Below are 23,151 nucleotides of genomic sequence, written 5' to 3'. Positions count from 1 at the left end.
AATGAAAGTAATATCTGTAAAGGGCATCCATTTCTTACATTCTTTATTCTGATCATGTAAATATTATTTTTATATATTTGGCTCAGGGCAGATGAGATTTGTACTACCATAAATCATGTATGTTCTCAGTGTATCTATTTTCTTTGCAAGGAGATTCTAGCACTCAAGGCTTGGAGCTTTCTCTACAAACATGACCTTGAACAAGACTTTGTTTGATTTCCAGAATGCTTCAAGTTGAACTCTTAACATCTTAGATACAATTTGACTTTCAGTATAGCAGTTTGGATTCTGCTGTCAATTCTATACCTAAGGTTAAATCTGGGTCTAAGTGATAATTCTTTATAGTACTCACTATTTTTCTTGAGAATGTGCTTTCTTGGTTGTGGTTTTTTTTTTTCTTTTGCTAACTGGGGTTTGAATTCAGGGCTTAGTGCTTTTCTAGGAATGCACTCCACTACTTGAGAGCTACATTCCCCAAACTGAGAATGTGTTTTGATAGCTGTGGGGTCAATTAATCTAAAAGAGACAAATTGTTAAGTTTTAAAGGGCAGCAACAATCCTTGCCTTCATACCACTGAATAAATGGTTATTTCTTGGAGGGGGAGGAGTCCTGGTCCATGGGCCAAAGTCAAGGAGAAAAGTGTTCATGTGTTGTTGTTCCTCTTCCGCAATCAACTTACTTTGTGTACTGCAGATTACAAGGAACTGGTTTACCATTCTCTTGGCCTCTGACCAAAAGGAAAAGATAGAAGACAATGAAAGCATGAGAGTTTTTATGGAATATATGAAGAAATCTTCCTTGTTTAAATTTCATGCCATGTAACTGTGGCCTTTATTGTTTGAGAAGGGGAAAACAGAAACATGGCTTTTGGCTTGGACCTTTACATATAGAAATACATACAGACACAAGTTTAGGCACACACAAAGTTTAGGTACATACAAACACAAGGACACACATGGACACAGGCAGTGGTGTTCTGTACATGCTGAGGCTGTATCCAAACCAGAGTCCCTCATCTGACATCCAGCCAGGACTTGATGGGTCTGGGGCTTTGCAGGAATTGAGAGTTGGTTACAAGAATAAATTTATTAGGAGTGGGAGAAGGAAGGGAATAGAAACAGTTGAATCATAGCAATGTGCAAATATAGCATAAAAGCATGGAATGTGGAATGTAAATTTCTTACTAGTTGACCAAGAAGATGCATCCCATTCCATATTGATTTTCTGGGGCAAAAGCGTAGTCATGAGTCGTCATGAGTTTTTGGGAGGACCAACTCAGGTGACATTTGCAAAGTCAGCAAATGGTAAACACTTAACTAATGAGCTAGAGAATGGCTGTGGCATAGTAACAGTGGGCAGGAGCGACAGGAAAAGGTGGTTTTAGTTATTCTTAAAGAATGAAAATGAAGCTAAGGTTCAAGGAGTAATAAATCTTGAGTAAAAATGATTAGGGACAGTGCCCTGAGCACTGAGAAGTGACTGAGGACTGGCACGAGAAAGAAAGAGTGCCTCTTTAGAGGCAGACAAAGACAAGTAATGTAAATATTTTTTTTTAATGTGGGTCGTGGGGCTTGAGCTCTGGGCCTGGGCATTATCTCTGAGCTCTTCAGCTCAAGGCTACCACCCTACCCCTTGAGCCACATCACCACGTCCTATTTTCTAGTGATTAATTGGAGATAAGAGTTCCATGTTCTTTAGTGCCCGGGCTTGCTTTGAACCCTGATCCTCAGATCTTAGCCAACTGAGAAGCTAGGATTACAGGCGTGAGCCACCATGCCTGACTTATAAATAAAATTTTTTTTCTTTTTCTCTTTTGCCAGTCTTGGGCTTGGGCTCAGGGCCTGAGCACTGTCCTTGGACTTTCTCAAGGCTAGCAGTCTACCACTTGAGCCTCAGCACCACTTCCGGCTTTTTTTCTATGTATGTGGTACCGAGGAATCAAACCTGGGTATTCGTGCATGCTAGGCAAGCACTCTACCACTAGGCAAACCCCCGGCCCTAAATAAAATCTTTTGTATTCAAAATAGAAGTGGAATTAGAAGCTGAAGTGGATTAGGGCTGGGAGCATAGCCTAGTGGCAAAGTGCTCACCTAGCATGCACGAAGCCTTGGGTTTGATTCCTTGGTACCACATACACAGAAAAAGCCAGAAGTGGCTCTGTGGCTCAAGTGGCAGAGCACTAGCCTTGAGCAAAAAGTGCCAAGGACAGTGCCCAGGCCCTGAGTTCAAGCCCCAGGAATGGCAAAAAAGAAAAAAAAAAGGAGAAACTGAAGATATGGTTTGAATAAAGGCAGGCAAAGGTAGCTTCAGCCATATCTCTGAGGCATCACCTCATTGTATTTTACAGTATAAATGGATAGCACACTAAAGTCTTTTTGGCTTGTAATAAAACAGACAAGAATGATGTATATACTTTTAACTGAACATATATAAAATTGTTTGAAATTCTATTTCTACCTGCAAGGGATTTACTAAACTGCACGCTCTTCAGGACCTTGACCAATTATTATTAAATTATTATTACTTATTTTTCTTATATGTGGAGCCCATTCTAATAGCCATATTCTGAATTTAGGAAAAATGTTTGCAAAAACCAGTGCTTGGCCCATAAACCTATCAGATAAAGAGCACAGCTTGGTCAAATGTGCATCCTGCAAGTAAAATTAGTTGGTAGGGAAAAAAGTCATAGTAAGTTGGATAGGATAGTGTCTCATTTGTTGCAATCTGTTTCACCATTCCCAATAGCCAATGCCACAGCACACTACATAGTGTGCAGTCTCAGGTATGTGATGCCAGTGTCCTTACAGAGACCACAGAGGCATGTCACCCACAGAAATGTGAAGATACATGGGCAGGTCTTAAAGAGGGAGATGGAGGAGAAATTGCTGCTGGGGAGAAATACTCTGCTCACTAGTTATCATTTTAGTCAGAGATTTCTTTATGAAGCCCAAGGAAATGCAAAGAGAGGAAATTGCATATTTTCACCATTTCCCCCCAAAGTATGCATTTGCATTTGTGTGAGGCTGGTAAATATTTTCCATTACTGTCCTGTATTTAAGAAATTCTGACTTCTGCTTTCTCTACAGATGGTGGATACAATGTGTTTAGGTGATGTAGATGATGAAATATCTTATTTTTTTGTCATGAATGAAAACAATTTCCAATTGGCTGAACTCTGGTAGAGTATTTAACAAGATGATACTTATCTGGGGATAGGAAGGGAGGGAAAGAAAGGAATCCTAGAAATAAAATGGTCTTCTGAACGAGCTCTGAAATGTCTCTCCCACGACTATGCATCTAGAAGCATTTCTTCTTGGATTCTGTCTACTGGGAGTTCTTTATGCCTCTGACAGGTGAGTGAGATTTTTCTCTCTTAAGATTAGGGATGTTTTCTGTTAGGACTGAAGAGATTTTTCAATGCCTTTATCTTTGAATTTCCCCCCCTCATTAATCCCAACTATGTGCAAATTTGATCACCCATTCTGAATATTTTGAGGTGCCTTCGAAAGCTAACCATAGATCTTCCCTAAGAGCCAGTCACGTCACTCCCGAGCATCGACTCTGAGCACTATGAGCCATGATAAAGACACCTGCTAACCCATATTTATTGCCACACTATTCACATTAGCCAAGATAGGGAAACAGCCCAGATGCCCTACAATAGATGAGTATATTGAAAAAAATTGCCACCTATACACAATAGAATTTTATACAGCCATTAGAAAGAATAAAATGTTATTTGCAGGGAAACAGATGGAACTAAAACAAATCAAGTGAGGTAAACTAAGCTCAGGAGAAACAGCACATGTTCTCTCTGATATGTAGAAATTAGATCTGAAATGCAATGGGATTATGACAAATTATACAGGATTCTAGATACCCACACACAATGAGACTCAAAGAGAAAACTCTTGAGAGAGAAATGCAAAAGTACAAGGCCCAAATGCTTTTCATATCTATATAAAATAATATATATACTGCAATGAAGTTCAAGATATGGAAACAAGAGCCTCTTTTTTAGATTATACCTTCTTTATCTTAGGCAGGTATATTCACATGTATATCTTCAGAAAGGTTGGAGAGGGTACATAATTTGAGAGCAAAGTGGTGAAAATTACAGCAGTGAAGCTCACTGAAATTAAAGAAAGTAAACTATACAAATTGTGGGTGAAGACTGGAAGGAGGGGCTGGAAGAGAATGAGGGAACAGAAAGAAACATACTCACCACCTGACTTTTGTAATTGTTGTCCCCCTGTACATCACCCCTATAATTACAATAAGTTAATTTCAAAAAAGAGAAAGAAATTGAACACTGCTAGGCATCAGTGGCACATACTTCTAATCCTAGCCACTCAGGTATCTGAGATCTAAAAATTGCAGTTCAAAGCCAGTCTAGGCAGAAAAGGCTGTGAGACTCTAAATCCCCAAGTAACCCCCAAAGCATTCCAGAGGGAGCTGTAGCTAAAGTGGCAGAGGACTAGCCATGAGCCTGGGGAAGTGAGTTTGTATACATAGAAGCAGGCTATTCTTTCTCCTGTCCTGAGGACAGTGGCAAGAGCTCAGTGCCCTGCCCTGTCCTCATGTGACTCTTTCTAGTTTCTACAACCTGAAGATTTCACTACAGATTTCTTCAGAGTCCTCGTCTCCTAGGACCCTCAAAATCTAGTCTGGAGGGCATGTGGGAAAATTTGGCATACGCCTTAAATTTTGTCTAGCATAATAGAGTTGTGATAAAAGGGATCACTGGTATTTGTTTTAATCAGAGTCTTGACTGGAGCCTGTGCTTCACTCACTTTGCTTGAGGAGCTCCCTAGGGAACTGAAGTTGGGAAGCATTGCAATAGAAGAATTCACCAAGTAGCGCCAAGGTCAAATGTCTAAGATTAAAGGTTCATTCCAGGGAGATCACACAGCAATGCAGGTTTCCTTTTGTTCCTTGAAGTTTCTGTACTCCTGCCTATTGCTAGCTTCTGCATATCTCCTCGTCACTCTTTTGGAAGGCCCTTTGTGTATCACCTGATGGTTCTATAATCTTCAGTTTTTTCGACTTTTATTTATTCTACTAACATTTATGAAGTGCTGGCCATATGCTTGGTCAAAAACCAAAACACTCCAAGTCCTGCACATGCCCAGGCACTGTCCTCTGTCCTCTCCCACAGAGGCTTGACAGTTTCCTAATTGGGGTCTTCTGCTAGAAATCCTTGTATTATTGTGTTCTATTCTACTTGCCCATTGGCCCTTTGTCTGTTTAAACTGTTGTAAGCTTGCTGGTAGACTTCCTGTGGCTGTTGGGGCAAGTGTATCACTTATTGGCGCAGACTCAGAATGAGGCTAGTTGACCTTAAGCTTTTACCTGTAATTACCGCCATTGCTGCTCTGGGAAGTAGAATGTTTGTCTTATTCTGTTGAATGTACTGTGAGTTTTAATGTCCCTGTAGTTCTTTGTACCTGGCCTGGGTCCTCAGGAAAGATTAGCTGATTCTCAATAATGCTGTTCTGGAGTAATCTTTGATTAAAAAAAAAATCAGCTCAGTGTGGTGGTATCACAAAAAGCAAGAATAGGTCGACATAATGAGACTAGATTTCAGGGATGTAATTAATTGTTTAGGGAACTATTGAAGTGTTAGAAAAAAATTGTACTATTCGTTAACCAAAATAGGTCTTGGTAACACTGTTGCCTATTTGCCATCTTTTGAAAAACACACCAGAAGCATCAAGTTGTTATCAGAAGGGGAAATGCCTGCATGGGATCATTTGGCATTTTCCAATGTCCTCCCAAATTTGGGAGTTGGCGTTGGCTTTGCAATCCCTTTATCATCTCAGAATCCTGGGGGCCAGATATCAGTAGTGTTCTCTACTTAATGAAATAAAGAAAAGATGTTCTCTCTGGTCTGTTTCAGAACTAGTCTTCTCATTATTTTTGCCAGTCGTGGGGCCTAAACTCAGGGCCTGAATGTTGTCCTTGGGCCTTCTCAAGACTAAGGCTCTACCACTTCAGCTACAGCACCATTTCTGGCTTTTTCTATGTATGTGGTACCAAGGAATCCAACAGGGTCTTTGTGCATGCTAGGCTCTACCACTAGGCCAAACTCCTAGCCCAGTCTTCTCATTTTTATCATGGCTGCACAGAGGCCCAGAGACAGGAAGGAAATTGCCTAAGTCATAGACAAGACAGGATTTAACTTCAAAAGAAGAGAGGGAGAGTGTGAAGGAAATAATGTTTATTGGGAATTTATTACATTTAAATATTTATAAAAACCTTCTTTCCTTTTTTGTGCTGGTATTGGGGCTTGAACTCAGAGCCTCACATTCTCACCTGGATTTTTTGCACAAGGTTAGTTCTCTACTACTTGAGCCACATTTCGTCTTCTGGCTTATTGGTGGTCCATAAGAGTTAAGAGTTTCACAGACTTTTCTGCCAGGGCTGGCTTTGAACTGTGGTCCTCAGATTTCAGCTTCTTGAGTACCTGGGATTACATGTATGAGCCACCAGTGCCCAGTTAAACCTTTCTACATTATCAATGCAACAACTGCTTGAAGAATCAGGCTGACAGAGGTGTTACAGGGTTTGTACCCAGGTTTTCTTGAATTCAAAGCCAATGATCTTTCACTATTTTTCTTAAAAATTATAGCATATTTGGTAATGGTAAAAAGATGTCTTTGTGTCCTTTTGATGTAATGCAACAATTCTATCTAATAAGATGTCTAGGAGTGCATCTCACTTTCCTGGCAAGTGTAGCTATCTATATTTAACTTGCTATGTACACTGTAAAATTCATGGGACTGTGAAATTAGAGATCAATTTTAAAAACCTGAGAAAGTAAAAATTATTTTTGCCTACTAGATTTGTGATTTCTGTCCAATCAAGGGGAGGAGCACAATCTATAGGGGCTCTAGGCACTCGCGCATGTGCACGTGTGTGCGCGCGCGCACACACACACACACACACACACACACACACACACACACACTCATGGAGTATGCCTTAAGCATAACTCTCCTGAATATCTAAAATACTATTTACCAAAACAAGTTCCAGGAAATGGAAACATGGTTTTGTGTTATTATTATTAATGGCAGGGATATTTGTTTTTTCTTTGGACTTTTTTCTTTTGGGGCGGTAACGGGAGTGAAAAAAGGGGAAGGAGAAAGGTTGAACAAATGTAATTAAGCTATTCAATAGGCATTATGTGGAAAATGAACTGTATAATTTGTGGGCAGAAACCCAAGTGGGAAACTAGGGGAGAGCAAAGACATTGACCAAAAGAAAAATGTACTTACTTGTTACCTGATTTATGAAATGGTAACTCCTCTGTAGAACACATTCATAATTACAATAAAATTATATTTTTAAAAGAAAAAACATCTTCATATCTCAAGAACAAAAGAGGATGAACACTAATATTGAGAAATTGTTGCCTATGGTTGTCACTAGAACAAAGATGTCCTGTGAAACCAGTCAGTTTTTCAAAGCCCCATGCACTTGGACTAATGACATACTTTGAAGGAATCCACAGAGGAAGGAGGCCCACAAGGGAGCAGGCCAGCAGAGATGTAGCTTGCATAGGAAGACAAAGCAAGGAGAAAGGAAAGAGGGAGAGCAGGCCAGAATCTTCTGGCAAGAGACTGTCCATTACCCTGTTGTGCTACTTTTCCCCTATCGACTATCAATGGACCTGAGCTGGCCTAACAACCAAAGTGCCTTGGGACACAAGTTTGGTTTTGTTTTTAGTATCCTCCTGGTCACACAATTTCAAAACCCAAGCACTTTCTAACTCCAGACTCAATTAGTCATGTAGGGGCATTGTGTCTCATGTGGTGGCAGAAATGTCAGACTAAGCAGGAGGGCAAAGAGGTTCTTCTTCCACTCCTCTCCCTATGTGGGAGAGTGCTAAGACACGCTCTGGATAGTAGCGTGGGTTGGCAAATATACAGATGTGTTGCTTAGAGTTGTCCTTCCCAACTCACTCCCTACTCGAGAGGGGAGAAGCTGGCTGGGAGCCACAACTGTCATCCATGTTTACTCCAATTTATGAGCTGAGGAACCACACTTTTGTGTGTGTGTGTGTGGGGGGGGGGTTATGGGGCTTGAACTCGAAGTTGGTCTGGGTGCTGTCCCTGAGCTCTTTAGCGTAAGGCTACCACCCTATCCTTGAGACAAGCCCCACTTCCTGTTTTCTAAAGGTTAACTGGAGATAAGAGTCTTAGGTCCTTTTGTGCCTGAGCTGGCTTTGAACTTTGGTCCTCAGCTCTCAGCCTCCTGAGTAGCTAGGATTACAGATATGAGCCATCACACCTGGGGAGGAACCACACTTTCAAGGGGGTCACCCCACTTATTCTGTGATTGAGCAAGGTATTTTTCTAAGCAATCTTTCCAAAGATTTTTGTTCATGTAATATTTATCTTTAGTTACCTTAAGTCTTATGGCCACATCATTTACACTCCCTTTCTCTAAGAAGTTTGCAAAAAGCACCACAATCACACATACACAGTAGTTCCACCATTTTGTTTCTGAATAGCTGCATAAAGAAAATCCTGAATTATAATTTTGTCTTAGTAAAGAATTAGAAATAAACTCACTATTGTATCTATCATGGTCACTTTTACAAGCATCTGAACTTACCAGACCAACTATAAAATGTGACGTGCTAAATATTTTTTATTTGACACTTATACATAAGCCACACTAAAATGCCCTTCAATAAGTAAAAGGCAGATTTCAGAGATGGTGAATTCTAATTAAATTGGTATAGTCAAGACCAAAAATAAAGACATTGCCTCATCTTCAATCATTGCCTCTATCAGGCTAATGAGCACAGATTCGAACAGGTTAATTTTTCTTGATGCTGAAACAGGAAAGGGATTTTTCCAGTATTTAAAGATGTTCTCCTAATTAGCTATTTAAATCTGACTATAAAACCAATCTTGGACACATAGGAAGAAGGTATTACTCCATATTCTGCTGAAAAATTGAACATTAGTAAGTCCAATCATATCACAGAATGGGGGTTTGGGGGAGGAAATCTTTTAAAGATCATGTTCACTTAACCACAAACCAGTTTTACTTAAATTGGGACTGTCCAAAAACATTCTGTCAGCCATTCGTGATTTGAAATCTGATTATCGGAGATCAATTGAATTATGATACACATTAAAAAGCCATGAGACATTTGTTTTGCAATAAATAGATAAGGCAGTGCTATTACTCATTTGTAGCTTTTTTGAGATAAGCTATCAAATCTGCCTTTTCTCCCTTCTTCTTAATGCCAGCGAAGATCATTTTTGTTGCAGGGATGTACTTTTTTGGGATTCTCCAAGTCCTCCATCAGTGTGTCCTCTCCCCAGGTGATGCCTTTGTTCTTGTTGGCATCGGTGTAAGTGAATCCAGCTGCTTGGCCTGTCTTCCAACCAAACAGACCATGGAGGATAGACCCAGTCTTGTGCTTGCCTCTCTTTTCAACAGTATAGCACTGGGCACACTTCTGAACAAAAATCTTGCCTTTTCAACATCACCCATTTTAAATTCACTCTCTCGTCGCTACCACAAGGAGGATACCGGATACAAAGGCAGACATCCCGTTCTCTGTTTCCCAAGATTTTTATCTAGCAGCTTCTCTTTCTAACTTTGCTTCCTCCATACAGCTTTCATAAGTTATTCCCCAAGGAACTTTTTGTGCTCCTGCTTTTCAGTGGCGTTTGGTAGCTCTGAGCCTTCTCTGTCACTGATGGAAGTTGATGTTTTAGAATTAGTCTTGAGCTGGTTCTAGGAGATAGGGGAACAGGAATAGTCTCATCCTGGCAGGTGAACTGAACAAGCATGTGTTTCTTGTTTTCTTCTTAGTGCTGAATGTTGGCGTAATAAAATGAGACTTGAAAATTCCCACTGGCATTCCGAATGAATCATTTGTTTAATTATTCAAGAGTGTGATTGGGGACAAGCTCACTAAGTCCAGTTCCAATATGGCAGTTGGTTTCTGTCATGTTATCTGGTTAAAAGTGGACTGTGGGTATGTAAGTACTCCATAAACCTCTTCTCCATAGTTTGCCCAGTCATTTCTCAACAACCTGGTATGGATCACTACCCATCCTTCCTTTGTATGTCTTATAAGATGCTACATAGGTGGTTTGGTGCACAAATCTTAAGACAGCTGGTGGTCAGACACTGGCTTTGTGGCTATGAATGGAAGAGAATTATTGTACATTTTGTTATGGATGCATTTTTGAATTCCTTATTAGAAAAACAATTATTCCTAAATCATTCATCAAATATCTGTATGTCAGAAGAGAGTCATTACTTGCTGTTAACTTAATCAGACTATTTTGTATTTATTTTGTCAGTCCTGGGTCTTGAACTCAGGGCCTGGGCACTGTCCTTGAGCTTTCTCAAGGCTAGCATTCTACCACTTGAGCCACAGCATTATTTCCAGCTTTTTCTGAGTATGCTGTACGGAGGAATTGAACCCAGAGCTTTATGCATATGCACTCTATCACTAGGCTACACTCCTGGCCCTTAATCAAACTTTTATGGCTACAGCCATAGTACTTAATTCTTCAAGAAATCTTCAGATGGTGGTTTTAGTAGCAATTCCCAGGTGGTCACCTCTCAACGTCTACAGCATTGCTCACACTGCCCCTTCCATGTCATCCTCCTCCTTCTGCCCTGACCAGTACAGTAGGCTAATAAGAGGAAGGACTTTGATTAGGTAATCTAGGCCAAATGTGAGTTCTCCCATTTATTGGCAATGTAACCTTGGTATGATTACTTAATTTTCTTTTTCTTTTCTTTTTTTTTTTTTTTTTGTGGGTCATGGGCTTGAACTCTGCCTGGGCGCTGTCCCTGAGCTCTACAGCATAAGGCTACCGCTCTACCCCTGGGCCAGGGCACTGTTCCTGAGCTTTTCAGCTCAAGGCTACCACCCTACCCTTGAGACAAACCCCACTCCTTGTTTACTAGTGATTAATTGGAGATAAGAGTTTCAGATCCTTTTGTGCCTGGGCTGGCTTTGAACCTTGATCCTCAGATCTCAGCCTCCTGAGTAGCTAGGATTACAGGCCACTGGGCCTGGCCTGGTTGCTTAATCTTTTTAAGTCTTTGTTCACACTACTGTAAAAGCAAAAGGTTACTACGTACCATGTGGAGCTATTATGTGGATTAAATGAAATAGTATCTGTAGAGGACATCCATTTCTTACGTTCTTTATTCTGATGATGTAAATATTATTTTTATATATCTGGCCCAGAGCACATGAGATTTGTGGGAAGATAAATAGTGTTCCCTTTGTATCTTTGTTAATAGACTCTGGCAAAATCTAAGGCTTGGAGCTTCCTCTAAAAACATGACCTCGAACAAGACTTTGACAACCAGATTGTTTCAGGTTGGACTGTAAAGGTCTCAGATACAGACTAGCTGATGCAATTTCACTTTCAATGTAACAGTTTGGATTCTGCTGTCAATTCTATATCAACTCTATATTCCTTTTTTGGGATGTCTGGGAATTTTACCCCTAGAAAGAGTTTTTCTATCATCTTCAAACCTTTGTTAATGGCAAATTTCCTATGTCCACATTTATGGTAAACTATATGATGCATATGTAATCTGTCACTGGAACAATGTTTGACCATGCTCTGTTGGATCCCTGACAAAGACTAGCTCAGCAGGGTGGTGGCAGGTGACAGGGTGTTTATTCCATCCATTTGATATTGTTCTACCAACTGAGACTTGTTCCTCAGAATGCTGACCCTTCCAACGGAAAGCAAGGAGTTCACTTTCCTGGCTCACAGGCTGGCAGAAAAACACTGTCACTCCTTTTTGATTACCAGATGCATAAACACCTTTTACTTCTCAGAAACAGCAGCAGCAACAACAACAACAACAAAATCATTTCAGCTCCTTGTCCACTGGAGGAGGGAGCCAGAGCTTACTGACTCTCACTTACCTTTCATCCACCCCTTGTGTTCCTTAGGTAAAGCTCTTCATAGCTGGTTCTGGACCAGAATTTAGATGGTCAATGTTTAATTACACTAAATCATATTTTCCCTTTGTCCCATCTATCTTTCATAACTATTAACTCTTATGTTTGTTTGTTTATTTATTTATTTATTTATTTATTTTTTTGCCAGTCCTGGGCTTGAGCTCAGGACCTGAGCACTGTCCTTGGACTTTCTCAAGGCTAGAGCTCCACCACTTGAGCCTCAGCACCACTTCTGGCTTTTTTCTATGTATGTGGTACCGAGGAATCGAACCTGGATCTTCGTGCATGCTAGGCAAGCACTCTACCACTAGGCTAACCTGCCAGCCCCAATGCTTATTTTTTTAAAGTGTTTCTTTTTAAAAATACAATCTTATTATTATTATTACTTTGTTATGGAGAACTAAGGAGTCAAACCAGAGCCTCATGCTAGGCAAGCACACTACTACCAAGCCATATTACCAGCCCCTAGGCAAATGCTCTTCCACTGAGCTAAATCCCCAAGATGCAAGGGAATTTGATAATCTGAATCTTACTTCCATGTGCTATATCATCTGCTAGATTCTAGCACCTGTTATGCTGTCTATTTTATTATTTAGGAAGAGAGAATCATCCTATCTCATCTCCTTCCTCAACATAAAAATCCATTAGTATATTTTATTTTCTGTAACTTATGAAAGTTTTCAAATCATTATTGCCCAATTCCTACCAGAAATATATATGTATATATGTATGTATATGTATTTAAATGCAATAGCAGAGTATTAGTTAAGGGAGTTATATTATAAAGCAAAGTACCACTCTGTGTTGATTGATTATTCAGCTTTGGTTTTGTCTAGCTAGCTAGATTATATCACAGCCTTCAGGTGTTCTTGATGCTTTGATTTTATTCAGTCAGTGTTCACAGGCTATTTTGGAAATGCTTAAGCCAACCACCATATAAAATGGAAGACTTGAAATGGAGTGAGACAGCCAGAGTACAGTTAGATCAGGCCTTAACAGATAAGATTACCCAAAATACAGACCTCAAGTCCATATTATGTATTATGTATTCATGTATTATGAAGCATATGCTGCATAATAGGACTGCTTACAATTAGTTGACCACAAAGTGGGAATAATCACAGAAGGGTAGAGTGGCTTGTAGATTTCAAAAATTATAATTTAAAGAAAAGAAGCAAATCAAGCTTTGACTATTTGCTTAAACCAAGGATAACTAATTACTTGTAATATTCTGTACCTTCCTCCTCAATTCTATACAAAAAATATCATGAGTCATTTTGGAGGGAAAATGTAGAAACAGTTGAATCTAATTGTCTTTTGGCTAAAACAGGTATTTACCTTACTCTAAGTGACTAGGCTAAATTGTGTGTGTGTGTGTGTGTGTGTGTGTGTGTGTGTGTTTGTATGTATACCACATGAACTACATCTCTACTTGTGGCCTTTTGTTGGTTGATTGGAGTCTGTCTGGTTTGCCTTCCAGGCTGGCTTCTCACATCTGCTCCTCGATTTGAAAGCAGTAGAGCTGTGGATGAAAGTCAGGTCCCCAGAGCTCCACAGCTGTGCTCTTCTGCACTTCCTCTGCTGCTGCTTCAGCTACTGTTGTGCAGTTGGTACCACTCAGCAGAGGTGGGCTGCTAAGCAGCCAAATACACCAACCGTTTCTCCGCTTTTTAAGGAAGGGATGGCATTATGTTCTTTGCTTTTCTTATGAGCCCATAGCATAAATTTACACATAGAAGCTGAATACTTTTCATTTTCTTATAGGGAGAAGAAAGACTGCAGTAGTTAAGCTGAGAGGATAAGGAGAAGAAATTTGAATGCACTGACTTGAGCATAGGTGGGCTCTCACTTGTAATCCTAGCTAGAGAATCATGGTTAAAAGATATCCTGGGCAATAAAAGCTGTGAGACTCCGATCTGCAAGAAAACACCAAAAACCCAGAAGTAGGTGTGTGGCTTAAATGGTAAAGTGCCTCTTAAGCAAAACACACACACACACACACACACACACACACACACACACACACACACCAACTTGGGAAGGTCCAGGTCTAGACTGGAAGAAACACATTTACGTGACTCTCCCCCGCCCCTCCCTGCCTACCCCATACACACTCACACACTTAAGTATGGAATAGAAAACACCTATTCTAAAGACATTATATTCAATCCCTATTATAATGCTTTGTGTAAGGTGCTAAGCAGCTTCTTTGATAGAAATAGTTTCTTTGTTCCTGTTGGTCAAAATTGAGTCATTTAGTTTTTTATTTTTGGTTCATTTCCATTTCCTTTTTAAATATTTTTATTATAATTAATAGAAGGGTTACATTATACTCACCAGATAGAAGGTGCATTACTTAACAAACATTGCTACTCCTTCTCATGTTTTTGTTCCCATTTCCCTCCCCCAACCCCCTCTGAGTCATTTAGTATTTACCATCCTCCATGGTAGCAGATTCTTCACACATTCAATTTCCCAGTAAATCCCCACTCATATTACCCTGGCTTTCTAATCCTAAACCAGATCCAATATTGGATCCTTCATAGCTAGCAAGTTAAATAGAAAGCCCACAGAGTGGGAGATCTTCACTAGCCATACAACAGACCAAGGTCTCATATCTAAACTATATCTACAGCTAAAAAAAATTGAATCTCGCCAAAAATCTTCAAAGAAACAACCATCTCATTAAAAGATGGGGCAAAGACTTAAAGAGAAACGTCTCTGAAGAGGCGATAAGAATGGCCTATAGACACATGAAGAAATCCTCGACATCTCTGGTCATAAAAGAAATGCAAATCTAAAAAACTTTGCGATTTCACTTAACTCCAGTTAGAATGGCCTTGATCAAGAAATCTAATAACAACAGATGCTGGTGGGGATGTGGCCAGGAGGGATCACAAACTTGTTCAACCGCTTTGGAAAGCAGTATGGTCAAAAGACTAAACATAGAGCTTCCCAATGACCCAGCAATTCCACTCCTTGGCATTTACTCAATCATCCAGAAACAAGGACATACTAAAGTCACTAGCACAACAATGTTCATTGCAGCACTATTCACCATAGCAAAAATATGGAACCAACCAGATGCCCCTCAGTAGATGATTGGATCAAGAAGATGTGGTATTTATACACAATGGAATTCTATGCTGCCATCAGAAAGAATGACACTGCCCCATTTGTAAGGAAATGGAAAGACTTGGAAAAAAAACATATAAAGTGAAGTAAACCAGACCCAAAGGAACATAGGTTCAATGGTTTCCCTCATTTGTAAAATTAGTACACACCTAGGTCTCTCCTGGCAGAGGATTACATAGTACAAAACGTAGGTACATAAGGTCATATAGGATGAGACTAAATGAAAGGATCTCTAGGATATGGATACAAGGGCTTTATCTTGTGTGATCGTTGTTCTTAATGTATTATGCTATTTCTCTTCTCTTTTTTGTCCTTTGGTTAGTCTCCTATTGTTACGGTATTTTACTTTGTTACCTGGTATATTGTATATACATTTATTTCTTTATTTGAAATAGGAAAGGTAAGGGGGAAAACAAGATGATTTGGAGGGGGTGGGAAGAGGGTAATGGGGACAAAAACATGAGAAGGGGTATCAGTGTGTGAGAAATAATGCACCTACTATCTGGCAAATATAACTGTAACCCATCTATACATTACACCAACAATATAAAAAATAAGAAAGAGGGCAGGGAAAAGGCTAGCACTGAGATGAAGCAGAAAGCATACTAGTAGGAGAAATAGAGCTCATGTATTTTCAAGACTTGGAACTGGCTGGCATTTTGAGGTGTGCATTTCCAGTGTCTTTTCTCACAGCAATACAACACTTAGCATTTGCCCTGTTGCCATGTCCTGGAGAAGAATATCTACAACTCTGAAAACTAAAGTCCTGTGCTGCCTGAAGTTGATTCAAAATGCCTGCAGAAGAGACAAGAACATGCAGTCCTCCCTCACAGGGAAGCATATAACAGAATCTTTTGTTTGTTTGTTTGTTTGTTTGCTTATTTATTGTCAGTCCTGGGGCTTGAACTCAGGGCCTGAGCACTGTCCTTGGCCTTTCACAAGGCTAGCATTCTACCACTTGAGCCACAGCACCACTTCCAGCTTTTTCTTTGTATGTGGTACTGAGGAATTGAACCCGGGTCTTTGTGCATGTTAGGCAAACACTCTACCACTAGGCCAAACTTCTGGCCCTGTTTGTTTATTTTTTGACAGCCATGGGGCTTGAACTCTGGACCTGGGCACTGTCCCTGAGCTCTTCAGCTCAAGGCTAGTGCTCTACCACCTGAGCCACAGTGCCACTTCCGGTTTTCTAGTGGTTAATTGGAGATAAGACTCTCACGGACTTCTGTGCCCCAGCTAGCTTTGAACCACAGTCCTCAGATCTCAGCCTCCTGAGTAGCTAGGAGTTCCAGTGTGAGCCACTGGGACCTAGCTACAGGATGCTTTTTAAGCTCTCCTTTCTATGATGTGAGAACTGCATTTAAATTAGGAAATGACATAAACAGAACCAGACATAGGGCTCCATGAGGAGCCATTGGATAAAAGGCAAGCCTTACCTGACAAGACTGGTCTGTGATATTCACCAGCAGCTAACATGTGAATTTGGGGAAAGGGCAAATGATAGAAGGTTAATGATATTTTTATGTTCCTGGGAGGCTGCAATAAAACATATTACCAAATAAAATCGGGGTCCTAGTGGCAACTCATTAGGGTACTCACTATTTTTCTTAGGAATATGTTTCTTGGTTTTTTTATTTTATTTTTTGTTTGTTTGTTTTTGGTGTTTTGAACTCAAAGCTTAGTGCTTGTTAGGTAGCCATTCTACTACTTGAGCCACAATTCCCAAGGTGATAATGTGTTTTGATAGCTGTGAGGTAACTAAATGCATTTAAAAGAGAGAAGTTGCCAAGTTTCAAAGGGCAGCAACAATGCTTGCCTTCACACCACTGATGAATGGTTATTTCATAAAGGGGATGAAGGAAGGTGGAAACTTGTAGTTTAAAATTAGACTCAAGAAATGTATAAAGACCAAGGAGCTTTGAAGTGAATCAAGTCAGGAAAGACTCTGGCCCTTGTGGGGAGACAGTTTACACACCGCAAAGATGAAGCTGCTGCTCCTGTGTCTGGGGCTGACCCTGGTCTGTGCCTACCGTGAAGGAGAAATAGATGTTGTGGAGAACTTTAACCCATCAAAGGTAGAGTCATGGAGTACCTCAACTTCTGACTATGCTAGGGAAGGGGAAGCCTTGGGGAAATCTGAAGCCAGATAGGTTTTGTTTTTTCTTTCTTTCTTTTTTGTTGGCAGTGAGGCTTGAACTCTGGGCCTAGGCGCTGTCCCTGAGCTATTCAGCTCAAGGCTACCGCCCTACCCCTTGAGCCACAGCGCCACTTCTGGTTTGCTAGTAATTAACTGCAGATAAGAGTCTCCTGGTCTTTAGTGCCTGGAATGGCTTTGAGCTGTGATCCTCAGATCTCAGCCTCCTGAGTAGCTAGGATTATAGGCATGAGCCACCGCGCCTGGCTCAGGTAGGTTTTTGATGGTTGAGAAATTCTTTAACCTTCGTCAAAAAGAGTGTTTTTAGACCTTCAACTAAGAGCAGATGTACCATATTGAAATATGACAGAGCATGGGGCAGCTGCTCTTGCTGGGGGACAGTAGAAAGGGGTCTAGGTGCTGTGCCAATGGACCCAAGACTTAATTTCAGCTGGAAATCACATTGTAAGCCCTGGCCCCTGGGCAAGAGTCCAGGAGAAAAGTGTACATGTGCTCATGCTTCTCTTTTCTGAACCTTCTTACATATTGAATTGCAGTTTATAGGGCTTTGGTATTCTATTCTCTTGGCCTCTGATGAAAAGGCAACGATAGAAGAAAATGGTAGCATGCGAGTTTTTGTGGACTCTATTGATGTCTTGAAGAATTCATCCCTGCTGTTTAAATTCCATACCATGTAAGTATGGCCTGTTTTCTTTGGGAAAGGGAAAACAGAAACCTTGCCTTTGTCTACAAACACAAGTATACATAGAAATAAGTAGAGGCGTACACATGTACACAAAACACATGGACACACATGGGCACATGCAGTGATATACCTGTACATGATGAGCCTATATCCAAATTAAAATCCCTCATTTGGTATTATCCAGGACATGATGGGTCTGGGGTTTTCCAGGAATTAAGAGTTGGTTACAGTAATACATTTATGAGGAAGGGGAGTAGGAAGAGATAGAATCAGTTAGTGTTACTGTGACAATATTGCATGTCTTACTTGTTATTGATCAAGGAACTGCATCCGTTTCCACAATGATTTTCTGGGGCAAAAGGGTATAATAATGATTCGGCCTCATGAATTTTTGGGAGGACTAAGTCAGGTGACAATTCTAAAGCATAATTTGAGAGGCCAGAAAATGATGAACACTCAGGTAATGAGCTAGACAAGTGGTTGTGGTAGGGTAGCAGTTGGAAATATCAACAGGAAACAGTTGTTTTAGTCATTCATAAAGTATGAAATTGAAGCTGAGGCTTAAGTAATACCTAGTCTAGAGTACAAATGCTCAAGAAGTACTCATACCTAGGCTCTGAGTTCAAGACCAAGGACTGGCATAAGTGGGGAAGGGGGAGAGAAATGGACAGATAAACACATAGACAGAGATGGAGATAGAGACAGAAAGAAAGTGTATATAAAATCTGTTTGGTAATTGTAAAATGTTTCCAAAATAGAAGTGAATCAGAAACTCAAATTATGGTTAGAATAGTGGCTGGGGAAGGCAGCTTCAAACAATATATCTAAGGAATCAACTCATTCCGTTTTACAGCGTAAATGGACAGTGTACTGAAATTGTCTTAGCATGTAATAAAACAGAGAAGGATGGTGTATATTCTGTTAAATGTAAGTATACAAAGAATTTTTTTTTGTCGGTCATGGGGCTTGAACTCTGGGCCTGGGAGCTGTCCCTGCACCCTTCAGCCCAAGGCTATAGTCCTACACGTGAGCCACAGCACCACTTCAGGTTTTCTGGTAGTTAATTGGAGATAAGAGTCTCAAGGACTTTAGTGCCTGGGCTGGCTTTGAACTATGACACTTAGATCTCAGCCTCCTGAGTAGCTAGGATTAGAGGCCTGAGCTACCATGCCCGGCCAAAGAAATATTTATAAATTAGATATGTACCTGCACAAGATTTTTTTTTTGGCCAGTCCGGGGCTTGAGCTCAGAGCCTGAGCACTGACCTTGGACTTCCTCAAGGCTAGAGCTCTACCACTTGAACTGCAGTGCCACTTCTGGCTTTTTTCTATGTATGTGGTGCTGAGGAATCGAATCTGGGTCTTCGTGCATGCTAGGCAAGCACTCTACCACTAGGCCAAACTCCTGGTCCCGGAATTTTTCTTTTTTATCAGTTCCTAAGTTTAATTGGAAATCTGGAATAAGAACAGAGAAATAGTATCAATTTTCCTTCTGAGTACCCAGAGCTGAAAGTAGGCTCAGTGTCTACTTCTTTTTTTCCCCTCCTCTCTTCTCTTTTCCCTTCTCTTCAGTTCTTCACATTGAAGATTTACTTGATCATAAATTCAAACCATCAGTAAAAGTATGTATGGGTGGCTGGGAGTTTGGCCTAGTGGTAGAATGCTCGCCTAGCATGCACGAAGACCCGGGTTCAAATCCTTAGTATCACATATATAGAAAAAAGCCAGAAGTGGTGCTGAGACTCAAGTGGTTGAGTGCTAGCATTCAGAAAGTCCAAGGACAGTGCTCAGGCCCTGAGTTCAAGGCCAAGGACTGGCAAAAAAAATAAATAAAAATATGTATGGGTGTATATATTATTCAATATTATTTCAATAAAGAAGAAGAAAGGTGAATAAGACCCAGGATAAACCAAGCAACAGTTTCCAAACAACGCTACACTGGATTTTTTTTAACTGCACTATTTATAGGACCTTGACAAATTATTATTACTTTTTTCCTAATATGTAGAGCCCATTTATTTGACACATTCTGAGTTTAGGAAAGATATGAGCAAAAGCCAATGCGGAGCACATAGCCCCATCAGATCAAGAGGGCAACCAGGTCAAACGTACTTCCTGCAACTAAAATTAGTTGGCAGGAAAGAAATGTTGAGGTAAGTTGGGTAGGATACTTCCTCATTCATTGCAATCTGTTTGATGATTCCCAATGGCCACCTCCAAGCATACCATGCAGTACCTGGCCTCAGCTATGCGATTCCAGTGTCCTTACAGAGAATGTCCACAGAGAAATGCCATCCACAGAAATGCTGAGTGATGTAGATGGAGCTCAAAATAGGAGATGGAAGGGGAAGTTGCTGCCAGAGAGAAATACTTTGCTTACCAGTGATCACTTTAGTTAGAAATTTCTTTATGAACCCCAAGGAAATGCAAGGAGAAGGTATTGCTTATTTTCACTCTATTTTCTCAGAATATGCATTTTTTTGTGTGTGTGGTTGGGCAGAGAACAGGTAGTTTCTATTACTGTTGTATAATTAAGAAATTCTGAGTAGTGTTCTGGTTTCTCCACAGATGATGGACAGAATGTGTTTGGTATAGCTGATGTGGAATATGATGAATACGTTATAATTCTTCTCAAGAATGAGAACAATTTCCAATTGGCTGAACTCTATGGTGCAGTATTTGCATGTTGATACTTATCTAGGGATGGAAGGGAGGGAAAGAAAGGGATCCTAGATATGAAACAATCTTCCCAATGACCTCCAGGCCATGTCTCCCACACTGAAGACCGGGGCTTACTTTGGTCCTCCCCCAGGTTCTGTGATGGGAAGATTATAAAATCTCCCATCAAGTCAGAAAGTTACCCTACTGAGGTGAAATTCTGCATTGGTGCCCCGCTGTTGCCACCCTCCTGGAACCCTGCTTCTTCCTTCATCTCCATCACCAATACCCAAGACACTCTGCTTACTGGAACTCTTTTTCCAGGCCGAAAACCAGATGTGAGAACAGAAATTAAGGAAAAGTTTGTGGACTTTTGTGAAAAACATGGAATTGTTGAGGAAAACATAGTAGATCTGACCAAAGTTGGTAAGTTTAGCTAACTCAATTTTCAATCCCTGAATAATATTGTCAGAAAAAGGGAAAACTCAAGGGAAAGGAGACCTGTCTCCTTTGTTACAAGCTGGAGAGTCATCTGGTTTCTCTCAATGAAATAAAAGAAGCATGTATCTAAATGAATTCTTTTTCTGTCCGCATAGATCGTTGTCTTCAAGCTCGAACAGACAAAGAGTCCTGAGCTTCCAGGTTGGTGATTACTGGGGTGAGGGTAGATTGGGACCAAAACCTTCCATAAGAAGATAGGTTATTGCCAAAAAATCCAAAGAAAATACTTTTGTAAGGAGGCTTGTGTTGGACAGCTTAACTGTGGATTTGGGCACCCCGGATTTAGTACCCAGTTCTACCAGGAGTTTGGGAGCAAAAGACTTAAGTAACTAAAATATGAAAAATAAAAGTGCTGTTTACCTTTTTAGTTTTGCTGTGTGAGTAAAATACAGAATAACAGAGGTCAGTGATTGAGAGTGTGCTAAGAATCACCGAGACTTAAACTCTGGAATGGGAAGGAACAGTAGGAGTGCCCATGGAACTCTACTACATTCACATCTGTGTTTGTGGTCCACCTTCTCCAAGCTGATTATGATAACCATGTCTTGCTTTGAAATAAGCACGTCCTTGACTTCATCAGGGAATGTCTGCCCCCTTCCATTTGTCCTCCATAATGGAGAATAGATTCTTAGTTACTTCATCCAGCTTTACCTCTGATTTATTGTGACATTCTTCAGATAACATACCTAAAAATTAGAGCAACTTCTATGAAATAAGAATTTAATGAAGGGGCCGGGAGTTTGGCCAAGTGGTAGAGTGCTTGCCTAGCCTGCACAAAGACCCAGGTTTGATTCCTTGGTATCCCATACATAGAAAAAAGCTGGAAGTGGTACTGAGGCATAAGTGGTAGAGCTCTAGCCTTGAGAAAGTCCAAGGACAGTGCTCAGGCCCTGAGCTCAAGCCCAGGACTGGCAAAAAAAAATGCTAAAAAAAGAGAATTTAATTAAATCAGCAATGGTGTCAAGAGTGTGGTCTAGTGGTAGAGTGCTTGCACTAGCATGCATGAAGCACTGTGTTTGAATTCTCCATATCACATACACAGAAAAACCAGAAGTGGTGTTGTAGCTCAGGTTATAGAGTGCTAGCTTCAAGAAAGCCCAAGGACAATGCCCAGGTCCTGAGTTCAAGCTTCAATACTGGCTAAAACAAAACCAATAGACTTTGCCATTACTTATTAGTATATGGAAGTTATTGAAAACTTCTTGTGCTAAAAATGGCAGAAACAGCCCTTTGGTGCTTCATTATTTTGACTTTACATAGAAGGGTTAGACCACATGAGCAATAGAAATAAGTCATTCCCTCAGGACCCTGTATTCCCCTAGCCTGGTAAATAACACAGATGTCAGGGAGTTCTGTTTCTTTATCATTTCCCCCTGGAATGGAATTTCTCTTTCTCCTCAATTCAATTCTAGGAATGCTTAGTTTCTGTGTTCTGCTTGTTTAATGATGAGTGAACACTTCATTGCTTGGGTCCCAGCTTCACCCCTTTCTCATCTCCAGGGATATTCTGAAAAGTTCTGTGACCTGAGTGCCATCACACACACAGACCTCACCCCTCCATCTTCAAGATCCTCCTGAATCATCTGGAATGACTTAATCCACAAGAATCAAAATTTTCTCTACATTTCTCTTTGCTATGTCCCAGGCAACTCTCCTTAAATAAGTTCTCCCTCTACCTGTTCAATAAATATTAGCAGACGTTTGATTTGTCTTCGTGTCTTTGTTTTTTTTTTTTGTTTTGTTTTGTTTTTTTAGATTTTCCAATTTCTTTTCTTTTCTTTTCTTTTTTTTTTTGCCAGTTCTGGGCTTGAGCTCAGGTCCTGAGCACTGTCCTTGGACTTTCTCAAGGCTAGAGCTCTACCACTTGAGCCTCAGCAACACTTCCGGCTTTTTTTTTTTCCTATATGTGGTACCGAGGATTTGAACCCGGGTCTTCATGCATGCTAGGCAAGCACTTTAACCACTAGGCCAAACTCCTGGTCCAAATGGAATTCTTTTTTTTGCCAGTCCTGGGCTTGAGTTCAGGGCCTGAGCACTGCCCTTGGC

The 23,151-nt window shown here is 40.5% G+C and overlaps 2 protein-coding genes and 1 pseudogene across 2 annotated transcripts in view; 2 read left to right on the top strand and 1 right to left on the bottom strand.

The window, feature by feature from the left end:
• Zfp37 (ZFP37 zinc finger protein) overlaps positions 1-13,893 on the top strand; it is a 36,621-nt gene extending 22,728 nt beyond the window's left edge. Inside the window, exon 5 of the mRNA XM_090330448.1 lies at positions 13,737-13,893. Coding sequence (XP_090186574.1) covers positions 13,737-13,757 — 21 coding nt within the window. The 3' untranslated portion in view covers positions 13,758-13,893. The remainder of the gene's footprint in view (positions 1-13,736) is intronic.
• LOC150065804 (cytochrome c pseudogene) lies at positions 9,154-9,517 on the bottom strand (annotated as a pseudogene).
• Positions 13,894-16,878: 2,985 nt separating the features above from the next.
• On the top strand, positions 16,879-21,246 carry LOC150065802 (lipocalin Can f 6.0101-like). Its single transcript, XM_090329183.1, has 6 exons — positions 16,879-17,182; positions 17,799-17,935; positions 18,801-18,874; positions 20,515-20,616; positions 20,929-21,030; positions 21,201-21,246. Exons 1-6 carry the CDS (start codon positions 17,090-17,092, stop codon positions 21,236-21,238), a joined length of 546 nt encoding a protein of 181 aa, XP_090185309.1. The 5' UTR covers positions 16,879-17,089; the 3' UTR covers positions 21,239-21,246.
• Positions 21,247-23,151: the final 1,905 nt, after the last annotated feature.

This window comes from Megascapheus bottae, chromosome 3 (genome assembly GCF_031878675.1).
Source record: "Megascapheus bottae isolate mThoBot1 chromosome 3, mThoBot2.hap1, whole genome shotgun sequence".
NCBI lineage: Eukaryota > Metazoa > Chordata > Mammalia > Rodentia > Geomyidae > Megascapheus > Megascapheus bottae.
This window is presented reverse-complemented; position numbering and strand designations above follow the sequence as displayed.